Raw genomic sequence first — 11,606 nt, 5'->3', positions numbered from 1 at the left:
TATAAACACATGCAATTAAAGCTAACCCCTCTTGATTATCAATGCTTTTCTTCCTCCCTGTACCTCATGAAAATTATTTACTTATACTTATTCTTCAACTCAATTATGTTGACAAAAATACAGAAGTGACTTTCTACTGGGAGAGAAACAAAGACAAAAAAATAAAGTACAAAACATTTAAAAGAATAATATAATCATCACTTTAGGCAACTATAAATTTACAAATGTTGAGAGTCGGATAAGCTTTTGGGTTTGAAGAGTGCTGGGTTTTTATGAACTGTTGCATTTTATTTATCTTAATTAGAAATTAAAATGTAGTGAAATGTACTTCTACAAATGTAATATTAAGGAAATATGAATATGTTTATTATTTTTTTTATCTACTCAGTTTTATTGATATATAATATATTTTCACTATTTATATTCTAAATGTTAATTTGATGCTTTAAACTAATTTTAATTCCACATATTTTATTGTTGTTAATGTGCATTAGTCTCTATTTTTAAATCAAATGTTTTTTTTAATCTTCCCATTTTTTATTTCTGCTTCTTTGAATTGCATTTGATTTGTATGAAATTTGCTATATAAACAAAGCTTGATTGATTGATTGATTCGTTTTTATTCTTATGAGCATATTTCATGAACACCAAGCAGCACCTTTTGGTATAAAAAGTTAAAATTTGTAAGAATGTTTATTGGTATTGACATATTTATGATCCACCATGATCACTGAGGTCCTCCAATGCTTCCCTTTTAAATGTTCCTCAAAAGTGCCGACGAGAGAGCTTTCTGTTTTTCCCAAGAGTACCCTACTGCAGGCAAGATGGCGCCGCCACAACATCCACACCGGAAGTCCATACCGGAAGTCCATACCGGAAGTTACAAAGCTAAAAACGTTGCAATAACACCCACACCGGAAGTTACAAAAATAAAAGCCTTGAAAAACAGGAACGTGAACGCAAAATAAAAGCCTTCAAAAACACGTAGGTTTACGCGTAATTCTATTAACTTTTTTGCACTTACATTTTAATCGTATCAGTATTATTGACTAGTTGATTGACTCCAAAAGTGTATAGGCTGTTGAGAATTCAAGTTACTTAGAAGCCTGCACGAATCACTAAGTTATAGTGTTAACGTCTCAGCCATGCACAGCCTTTTGTTCCGAGTGTGTGTTGAAATACTTAAAGCTGATTATGATGCTGCCGTGATGACATCTGCATATGCCTCTCTTGTTTTGTCTGGGTCATATGTTATTTTATGTTGTGTTAGCCTGACTGTACCTCAGTACAGTTTGCTGTAGTGTTTGTTCCAAATGACCTTGCATGCTGTCTGCCTATGTGATCACATGTATAGATTAATGAATGAATGAAATACAGATCCAGAGTAGATCCACAGTCACGAGAGAAGAGCAGAATGTTATCTATGGTGCAGGGGCGAGTGGAGGAGGAAAATGTAGAGGTGTGTGGTGACTGTTTCTTTTTTAACATAATTTGTAACACGTTACAATGACACAGTGACAGGGGTGTTCATTAACCACAAGAACAAACGGAGGGAATGGTTTCTCCTTCTATTTTGAGACATTAGATGGGAGTAAACACTCTGAGCTTGTCAAACAGTTTTATTCAGATTGAATGCTTGATGCATGTACACCAATGTCTTAACAAGATCACTTTATTTGGCGTCCATGAAAACATTGAAGTTGGAACCTTCAATTAGAATGACTAGACAAACTCCAAATCAACATAAAATATTAGGACTAAAATATTTCAACTAGAGGCACCACTGTCAGCCACTGATGATAGATGTACAGTACACAATCCTGGGGAGCCTCTGTTGTTTTTGTGGTGAATCTAGATCTCTGTGTACAGCTTGAGTGTATTTTCCCTCTTACTTACAGTCTTTTCCTTCTCATCCCCTCCCCCCACACACACTAACACTCTACATTATTCTGTTCTTCATACACAGCGGGATCTCTCTCACTCACTCTCTCTATCACAATTAGCTTTCTGCTAATTGATTTAGCAGCGACAGACTAATGCAATCAATACGCTACACGAAGAAGAAACTTCCAGTTCGAAGCATCCGGCATTGGGTAGAGAGGGGGTTAAAGAATCACTTCCGGTATGGACTTCCGGTATGGACTTCCGGTGTGGATGTTGTGGCGGCGCCATCTTGCCTGCAGTAGGGTGCCTCTCGTTTTTCTGCAGCAAAACTGTGGAACTCTGCCTCTGGAAATTTAAACGGCGAGATCTCTGGGTTTTTTTGAAAGCAAACTAAAGACTTACCTTTTTTATCTGGCTTTTAACTTGGACTGCATTATTACCATTATGGCCATAGTTTTAGCATCATTTTTATTTATTTTATTTTTATTCTATCTTCTTTTTTATAATATTTCATTTAATTTATGTGGTATCTATTTTATTGTATTTGTTTAATTGATTTGTTTATTTTTGTATAAAACATAGGTATGAAAGGTGCTTTATAAAATAATAAATATATAAATAAAATAAGTTGAATTGAGTTGAGATAGTATTTCCTGCCTCTCTATATTATTGTCCAATCAGAGTGTGTAAAATCGTATAAGTCCCGCCCCTAGGACATGCAGCTCTTCCTGTGTATTCTGGGCGGGCGCTGCTGGCTCTTCCAAACAGTATCAGATTGTTTGAAACGTTTGATTTTCAGCACTAATGAGCAACTGAAGTGGATGTGAAGTTACTTTCTAAACTTAACAGCACATTAGTGTGCTTTGAATTGAAAGACACGCGTCTGGAGAAGAAGCGGTTCCTGCTCTGGACTATTAAATGTAAGTGTAACTTAAAACAACGTTAACGTTTTGATTTAATTCACTTGTTGAAGTAGAGCAAAAAGAAGTGTGTGTGGGTAGCAAAGAGCCTTAACTAGTCTGGCTATCTCACATGTCTTCAAAATGTGCCTTCTTGTGAGAGTTTACTTTAACTTAAACAAAAATATAAAGGCATTTAGCTGAAGTTTGGAGCGTGCTGCTGCTGCTGCGGTGCTCTTGTTTTTAGCAACAAGCTAGCGACAAAAGTTAGCCAAACTAGCTTAATTAATCAGCTTGTTTGTTTCTCTGCACTCATACTATAAAACTTTACATCAAACAACAAGTATGAAGTATTTCAAAATGAATTTATCATAGTTGTGCACTATTAGCTTTCCCATTTTATAACTGCATACCTTTTCGTGTGAATGATGAATAGATAATGCTATAACTATCATTATATAGATGCTTTAACCTCTCTATGGAACAATAACCTGCATGTTTATGTTTCTAAGTCATCACAGATGGTCTTCACTTGAGCTCCAGTCAAGCCGTCTCGGCTATCACTACTCTCCGTAATTCAGAAACATGGCAGACAGTTTCTACAAACTGGAAGATGAAGCCTTCCCCAGCTTTCTCTGCAAGTCTCTGGACAGCACCAGCGGCCGCGCCACACTGGGGAATGTAACACTGGGTTCGGGTCCAGGACTTCCAGTGGCTGCCTCTACAGTGGCTAAAATTAGACCTGAATCCGACAACAGGTGGGAGCACGCTTCTGCTTTCTGCAGATGTGACGAGTTGTAGAAACACTGTCATGCATTATTTTGTGAGTCATCATGCAGGCTGTTTGAAATGTGTGGTGGCATATGATCAGTAACAAAGTACATTTACTTCAGTACAGTTATTGGGGATCTTATTAATTTTACTCCAGTTGAAAGACAAATATCATACTTTTGACTCCACTACATTTCCACCAGTGCTCTAGTTACTCACTACTTTAGCTTTGAAGTCAGCTGATGAATTCTCTTTTCTGAAATCAGATCCCAAAGACCGTAAACTGTTCTTGTACTTGTGTTTGATTTGTCTCAATGGTGTAGCCGCACCGCGCTTTAGCGTAGAGCAAATGTAGTTATTCAGATCAGTCTGTTAATTTAGTCGTGGTGATGATGGCTATGGCGGAGAAGGATGTTGGTTCTCTACCTTAGCCCACATTTGAGGTTTTTGAAATATAGAATGATTGGTATTGTTGTAAATCTCTGATCTGTTTACCACACAAACTTCATCACATCCTACAAAACATCAACATCTAACCCGAGAAAGCATGTGGAGTTTTGTAGCTAACACACTGGTTTTATTCCAGATGAACATTTGAAACTTGTCTGTGCTTGTAGTAACTTAGTTTATATTTCATGGTATCCTTTTTAGATATGAAATAATGCTTTCTAGACAAACAGAATGTAGAAGAATGTACACCCATGCATTCCTTTGTGAAAATACGTTTTGAGATATTGTTAAAAGTACTTTGAATACTTTTGAGTTCTCCAGTACTTTAACTCATGTAATAATTTCCCGGAACAACTTTCTTTTGTATTGGAGTAGTTTTTTACCAGGAGGATCTTTGACTTCAATAATGGCGTGTACTTTGTTATCCATCACTGCATATGCTACAAGTCTTTCCAATTCCTGCTTGGGATTTTCTGGAAACACCCTTTGAATCATGACAATTCTAAAAAGGAAGCCTTCAAATAGATAGTACACCATGAAAATTCAAGGAGTCATATGTGCTAAAACTGCCTATGGATACATGTGACCATGATGCACGAGTCGCCCTGTGAAAGCAGTGCTGTGTGCTCTTGTTTTACAGAGGGGAACCTGTTGATGCATCATATCTGGAGAGCAGAGAGCTGCAGCAGGTTACCTCACACTCATCTGTTGGAGAACAACCAAAGTTTTCCCTCGGCTTCAAAGATGACATGTGAGTATTTATATCTAGCTCACGTTAGAGCTGTATTTTGTGTCTATAGTCTTATATTAGTTCCCAGAATTGTTTTGTGATTGCTGTTTACTCTATAATTATTGTTCTTGTACTTAATGATTTCTGTTCAGTGATTCAGAAGATTGTGGACTGCATCAGTCAATCAATCAATCTTTATTTATATAGCGCCAAATCACAACAAATGTTACCTGAAGACTCTTTCCAAACAGAGCACTCTATGTTCTATTGTTAACAAAGACCCAACATCAAGACAGGATAAGATCCAGTCCCATCTTACAGACAGGACTCAGTCTGATCCCATCTTAATCCACCATGAGCAGAGCACTTTGCTTTTAACTTCCTTTAACAGGCAGAAACCTCCAGCAGGACCAGACTCATGGTAGACAGACATCTGCTGAGACCGTATTTGGGTTGGAAAGAGGGATGGAGGAGAATAAGAGAGAGAGAGCGATGATAGTGAGGAGACGGATAGTAGTAGTGGTAGTAAAAATTGTTGCTACTGGAGTCTGGAAAGTCCATGGCAGCGACTCGACTACATGCATGCTATAAAATTCAATGTATGTGGTATAGATTCCTCTTTTGCTGAGTGCAAATCATTTTATTGAATACTGTTACAGTCATGCACTCAGAAGAGAGGATCTCAATAACAGTATTTTAAACTAAATGCATGCTATCTTGCTTTTGACGCATTATTTTCCTCTGTATGCATCTCATGTCATCCTTATTATTGACATCACTGCCTGTGTTACAGGGACAATGCAGACGACTTCATTGCAGCCCACCGCCTGTCAGACATGCTTGTTAAAATTAATCTGGATGAGAGCACGTCCAGACACCATGGGTCCATAGTGGGGCTCCCTTCCACTCAGATGGGCTCAGTCCTTGGGCAGCCGACAGATCTTGGACCAGGTAAAAGTTTTGTAACACTCACTTGTTTTCTTAAGACTTATGAATGCCTGCTTTGACCTGTATTTGTTCTGTCTCACAAGTTGAAAGGAGAGATTCAAATGATCAGAATGATGACACATGTTCTTGCGATGATACTCAAGGACTTGTGCTTTATCTTCTGTGACAGATTTGTCTACAGGGCTCCTGACGTTTGCTCAGTTCGGACCTAAAGACTGTACAGATTCAAAGGTACTGATTTTGTTGGCTCTTATGTGCAGGGTGATAAGTTGGCTTTTGCACAATTGTCTAGCAGTAATTTGGGCTTGATGATGCAGCAAAGCAATTAGAAATAGCTGCCAGTTTGATGGATATCCATTATTAACATGTATGTTTTATTCATTCCTTCTAAGTTGAAGATAACTGATCCCTGTAAAAACACACAATAGAGCAGATTATTGGGTACATCAGTGTCTCTCTTACAATCCTTAGCAGCAGTGGTTTTTCATTGATATCCATGCTAAAATGTCTCCTTTAAATAAAACCTTTGATCAAGTGTGTTTCTATTCTTTTCACATTGTGATTTTTGGCATCAATCCATACAGACTCAGCCCTTTCCAGCAGCAGCTGAGGAGGACAATGTCCAGAGCGAGGGAGTGGACAGTGATCATTTCAGCGGCAGTAACTCAAGCTTCCTGGCAAATGAGAAACTTATGTCTGTGGATAGCATTAACAGTGATATCTCAGGTATGACTTTCTTTTCATTTTCTGTATTTATTTATTTATTTATTTATTTATTTATTTATAAAGCTTGTCACAGAGTGTAGAGTTCACCCATCCAGGATGTGACAGTGCAGGAATCTAAGATAGAGCTCTTCAGATGCTGTCATGTTATTTTGTGGCGTGTGTTTGACTTTCAGATGACAACATCGATTCGAACGACCTGCCTGACGATGAGCTTGAGCTTTACTTCAGTAAGCTGGTGCCTCCTGCCTTGCAGAGGGGTAGAGTGGAGGGCCAGGAGATTCCTGCATCAGTACGTCACTCTCCCTATTGAAATAGTTTTACTGTTTTACCTTTTAATCATCAGCGTTTTCATTATTATATATGCTATTTTTCATAGGGACTGCAAAGTGCTGCTGATGACTTGTCAAACTCAAGTTCTCCAGAGCCAATGCAGTGCAGACACCACTTCCTTGATGACTACGATCAGGTCAGCACATATACACTCTTTCTGTCTCGTGCCCTCTGGCTGCTTCTAGCACACTTTAAGAACCTTGTTTCATTTCTCTTCAGGAGGACTTCCGTATGCCAGATGTGCGTCTGGCTGCCACAGGTATGGACTCTTGTCCTGCCAGTGATGAGGACACTGAGGATGAGCTAGAGTCTAACAGAAGGAACAGCAATGCTTCCAGAACGAGGCTGCTGCCGAGCACCTCCAGACAACTCGTAAGAAGGGCAGAGAATAGTTAAGTTGTAGATTCTTTCTGTACAACTGAGTTTTGTTTACTGCAATTTATGTTTTTATGTGTTTGTACACTTTGATGCTGAGACAGGTTGGAGAGAGTCATCGTCCCAGTTTCAGGCCGGGCTTAGAGGGAGGCAGCTCTGATGATGAGGCTTCGAGTGGCCGGGGTGGTCCATCTCTGTCTGGCATTGAACATCGACGATCAGCTGAGGGACAAGTCATCAACCCCCCAGTTACAGGTATGATATGCCACTCGTTGGATGTTTCTTCTTTTAAGAGAATGTATGTCAAAAGGAAGAGCAACAAGTGACAGTCCTAACTTCAATTGAGTTTGGTAAATATTTTAAAAGCCTGTAATTGTTGCCAACATTTTGCGTGTTGCTGCAAAGCGCCAGAGTCTGATGCTCTTCTGCGACCATAGCCGTCATTTGACATGGCTGGTGTACCAGAATACTTTAGGCTCATTTCATCTTGGATTTCCACTCATACTTTTTCATCAGATCTCAGTAATAAGCGCTCTGTGTTTAGCCATGCACCAGCACATTCAAAAGAACTGACCTGGTAAACGCTGCATCCATCAGTGGTGGTTTTATCAGAAGGAAGTCCAGACTCCCCTGGACTCTTTTCACTGAGTTTGGGGAATTACTTTTTTGTTTAATAGGCCAAATACCATGTGCATACCCTCCAACCTCACCTCACATCACTGAGGCATGCTTTACATTTAACAAGGTGCAGTTTCTTGGTAGATTTGTGACAGATTTGTTAAAGCTTAACAAGCCTCCTCAAAGACTACAGAGACACTCTGTTTGCTGTGTAACTCCAGGCGATGGAGGAGGTGGGGATGGGAGCAGCGGGAGTGAGGAAAGTGGAAACGACGGTGGAGTTTCAACCATCCCTTTCCCAGCAACTAACCTCCCGACCACCTACGACGTCTTGCGTGGGCTGGGGATTGTGGGAAGCAGTGCTGCTGGTGAAGATGAGGAAGGTATTCTGAATAATCTGCCAGGGCATGGAAGGACTAGTAACTCAAGACACACTGAGGTAAGAATGAGGCTCCCCTCTGGCACTTACAAACACAAGTATAGTTTATGACAGTTTAAGTGGCTCTCCCGGCCTCCCAAACGTTAATGTTCACAGTGTTTAAATTACATTAATTATGTTGAATTTCGTAGATGGGGGATCGTGTTGGTCCTGTAGGAACTGGAGAGGCCAGCTCCTCCTTGGGAGCGTTGGTGGATACTCAGAAACATTCTCCTGTGAACTGGAGTATGGCCCTGGATCGACAGGAGGCACTGGTGAGTACAGATGTTACCATTAAAGTCTTCTTATAAACATGTTAATCATTCAGCATTTTATAGAGTGCTTCAGTTAAATAGGAGTTAAATAACTCGCCATTAATGCCTGGAGTTTAAATGATCTGTAGTTTTACATTTTGGGTTGAGTATAATTAAAAGAAAAAGAAGTGTTATTTATGATTAAAAACAATGTGTTTCAAAGGCCAGGTTTAAACTTTGTCCCATGATATTTTTGTTGTGCTTGTTGTGAAATGAAATACTCTGAGTTCCGAACACAGGGATGGAGTAAAAACTATAGACTAGTCCATATAAATGAATAACTATGATATTCATAAGAAGTTTTGTTTCTCGATGAATCTCAGGATGCCATGGAGAGCACGGACTCTGCGCCCATGGGTGACAGGTTGTTGGACTCAGTCTACCTGAGGAGTGGAGCAGGATTCAAGAGACCTCTGGATGCAGCAAACTTCACTTTCTCCTACCTTCAAGGAACCCAGGGGAGCTTCCACCTCTCACAGGTATAAACCATAACCTGTACTTTTAGACCTGATGGGCTTATGCAATTCAAAATTTGAAGCTCCTAATATTTGTTCTTTCATTTTTGAGTTCAGTACCACAAAAGGCTCCAATATTAGCTTCAATGATTAGCGTGTGTCTTGTAAGTTAAACATGAGACTCAGAGTTTTACATTTGACTGCCTGATGCATGGCAGACAGTAACAATCTCCTTTACACTTAATGTTTCAAATCAATTTGACAGCCTGAAGAGTTTTGTCATCAGATATCTGGATCTTAAATCATCAGAGATAAAAGTAACAGGATTTGATTTCAAAGGGCTTTAGTCAGCGTTGATACAGGCTTCACGAAGGGTCATCTTGAGACATGATGCCACACTGATGCCTCTACACTGAACTGTGGACAGTTATAGAGCCTAAAATTAAAAGTGGTGAGATTTGAGAGACAAGATGTGATTTGATTTGGGATTTTCTTTACTTATAATTCAGTCATAGACATTAAGAGGCAGCACTAGAGCTAAGTTTCTTCTATTTCCAAACATAGATGCGTGACAAAGTAAAGGAAAGACCAACTTCAGGTGTAATGGTAACGTGTTGGTCATACTTGAACAGCTTTAATGTGCCTTTGTGCAAACTTCTAGAAGTCTAACGCTTGTCAACTATCCCAAACTCAGGCTATGTTCCCAGAGTGTAATGATGATGATGAGGAAGATGATGACGGAGTAGATGAACCTGATGGATCCAGGCACTCCTTGGGCTTAAGGAATGGGCCTTGTGGTGATGTGACTGGTGCAGAGGCCTCAGTCGGTACTAGCGAGGACGATGAAAATCCTCTTTCTACCTCTCTGGAACCGAAGTATTTCTCTCAGAGCTTCCACCAGGACCCAGAAGATTCAGACGATGGCTGGAACAACTGCCCCGACAACCTGGAGCTGGAGTTTCAACAAGGTTAGATCCATATTAGATGTCCAAATCAGACATTTTGCGATAATAGGTACATAAAAAGGGATGTGTTAACAGCATTGCTTGGCTTTATAGGTGCTGGTGCCACTCCTGGTGTCGTGTACCAGAACGAAGAAGGGCAGTGGGTGACAGACCTTGCGTATTACTCTTCCTTCATGAAAGAGGTTGATGGGAAGACGTCAGAGAATGTTGGACATAGTGAGACTGAGGAGTTTGTTTCCTCCAGTAAGTAAACACCGTTCTGTTGTAATATGGTGGGATTATTTCACTGTGTTTTGGTTGATACAGGACTGAACCTGACACACATTTGTTTAATCTTTGCAGATGATGCTATGGAGAAGATAGTTAAAGATCAAGAGGAATTTGAGAAGGAGCACCAGTTCATGCAGGTATACACCAGAACCCTTCTTCACCTATTGTTGGCTTGTGTCTTTGTGTTTGGATCGTCCATTTCACCTTATTTAACGTATTTCCTCTAGCACTCCACAAGTGCTAATTCACCTCTCAGCCACCTCTGTATGTTCTCTTATGACTTATGATAAGTGTTGCTGTTCTCACAGGAGGAGAAGATTGAACCAGTCAGCAACAACAGCACCTTTCAAAGTGACTCATCTTGGAAGGTTCCCCCCAGCAGCCACATCCTGATGAGGGCTTCCCAGGTCTCGTCTGAGTTTCAGCGTGGAGATCAAAGCTACCTGCGACTGTCTCTTGGGCAGTTTTTTGAACAACGCTCTGAAGCTCTGGGCTGTTTGGGCAACAGTGATGATGATGATGCCGTTAAACGGGTGAGTAAACATGATGTGAGATTATCAATCCTTTAATTCAGGGTGTATTGGATGCATTTCTGTTTCCAACATCAGTATGGACGACTCTGGAGTGAAGCTTGTATTTGCTTACGACCTTCTGAGATGGAACTTGAATTTAAAGCTGATTCTTTGTTTATGCAGCCATCTTTTGGCTACATCATCACTTCTCCAGAGAAGAGGGACCCGTTTCCCCTCATTCATCCTGCAGAGTTTTCAGCTCAAGACGGCTCTCTTCGAAATGACACAACAGAACTCAGTGAAGCAGATAAGACGCTCAACCCAGGTGTGTTGACTGTATTACGGAAGCTGAAGAAGTGTATACAATAATGCTGGATACATTCTGTACTCTGCTTGTTTTAAAATGATGTAGATGTGCTTCTCTGACTTACTTACGATCCTATCTGCTTTCAGAGGACCTGGACAAAACTCTTGAGGCACCGGGTGAAAGGATGTCTCCCAATTATGAGGCTGACCCAGAACCATGTGCAAACACGGTACTATTAACTTCTTCTGTAATTGTATTTCTGTTACTGCACAGCTTTATTGATGTCTAATCTGCAATCCCCTCTCTCCAAAGGAACAGGCCAGCAGAGCTTCACTACCTGACCAGACTGAAGGCTCTGCCTCTGAGTCAAGCTTGAGTAATCAAAGCTGCGTGTCTCCCGACATAAACAGCAGCAATCTGATGCTCAGTATCAGCACCATTGCTTCAGCCATTGCTGATGCGTCCATCAGCACTGACCCATCACAGCTTGCTGCTATGATCATGGAGCTGTCCAAGAGGAGCAGAGGGAGGACTCAACCTGCTGTTAGCTGCACAGAGGAACCACATTCAACTCAACATGCAAGTCTTTTTCAGATTTTAATTTCATATGTGATAGTTTGTATTCTGAGTTGGT

The 11,606-nt window shown here is 40.4% G+C and overlaps 1 protein-coding gene across 3 annotated transcripts in view; it reads left to right on the top strand.

The window, feature by feature from the left end:
* The first annotated feature begins 2,583 nt into the window (after nucleotides 1-2,583).
* The window catches only part of cep192 (centrosomal protein 192), a 32,334-nt gene continuing 23,311 nt past the window's right edge, over nucleotides 2,584-11,606 (top strand). The window contains exons 1-20 of one of the 3 annotated variants that reach the window (XM_034697397.1): nucleotides 2,584-2,804; nucleotides 3,296-3,541; nucleotides 4,645-4,755; nucleotides 5,528-5,685; nucleotides 5,852-5,913; nucleotides 6,267-6,408; nucleotides 6,582-6,697; nucleotides 6,785-6,874; nucleotides 6,958-7,110; nucleotides 7,218-7,368; nucleotides 7,953-8,170; nucleotides 8,302-8,424; nucleotides 8,787-8,942; nucleotides 9,613-9,886; nucleotides 9,977-10,126; nucleotides 10,226-10,290; nucleotides 10,462-10,686; nucleotides 10,849-10,990; nucleotides 11,119-11,201; nucleotides 11,285-11,551. In XM_034697397.1, the coding sequence (XP_034553288.1) occupies nucleotides 3,369-3,541; nucleotides 4,645-4,755; nucleotides 5,528-5,685; nucleotides 5,852-5,913; nucleotides 6,267-6,408; nucleotides 6,582-6,697; nucleotides 6,785-6,874; nucleotides 6,958-7,110; nucleotides 7,218-7,368; nucleotides 7,953-8,170; nucleotides 8,302-8,424; nucleotides 8,787-8,942; nucleotides 9,613-9,886; nucleotides 9,977-10,126; nucleotides 10,226-10,290; nucleotides 10,462-10,686; nucleotides 10,849-10,990; nucleotides 11,119-11,201; nucleotides 11,285-11,551 (2,859 nt within the window). In that variant the 5' untranslated portion in view covers nucleotides 2,584-2,804; nucleotides 3,296-3,368. The remainder of the gene's footprint in view (nucleotides 2,805-3,295; nucleotides 3,542-4,644; nucleotides 4,756-5,527; nucleotides 5,686-5,851; nucleotides 5,914-6,266; nucleotides 6,409-6,581; nucleotides 6,698-6,784; nucleotides 6,875-6,957; nucleotides 7,111-7,217; nucleotides 7,369-7,952; nucleotides 8,171-8,301; nucleotides 8,425-8,786; nucleotides 8,943-9,612; nucleotides 9,887-9,976; nucleotides 10,127-10,225; nucleotides 10,291-10,461; nucleotides 10,687-10,848; nucleotides 10,991-11,118; nucleotides 11,202-11,284; nucleotides 11,552-11,606) is intronic. The other 2 variants (XM_034697395.1, XM_034697398.1) reach the window with 2 other exon arrangements.

Source organism: Notolabrus celidotus, chromosome 12 (assembly GCF_009762535.1).
Source record: "Notolabrus celidotus isolate fNotCel1 chromosome 12, fNotCel1.pri, whole genome shotgun sequence".
Taxonomy (NCBI): Eukaryota; Metazoa; Chordata; class Actinopteri; order Labriformes; family Labridae; genus Notolabrus; species Notolabrus celidotus.
The sequence above is the reverse complement of the archived record's forward strand: the minus strand, read 5'-3'. Positions and strand labels throughout refer to the sequence as shown.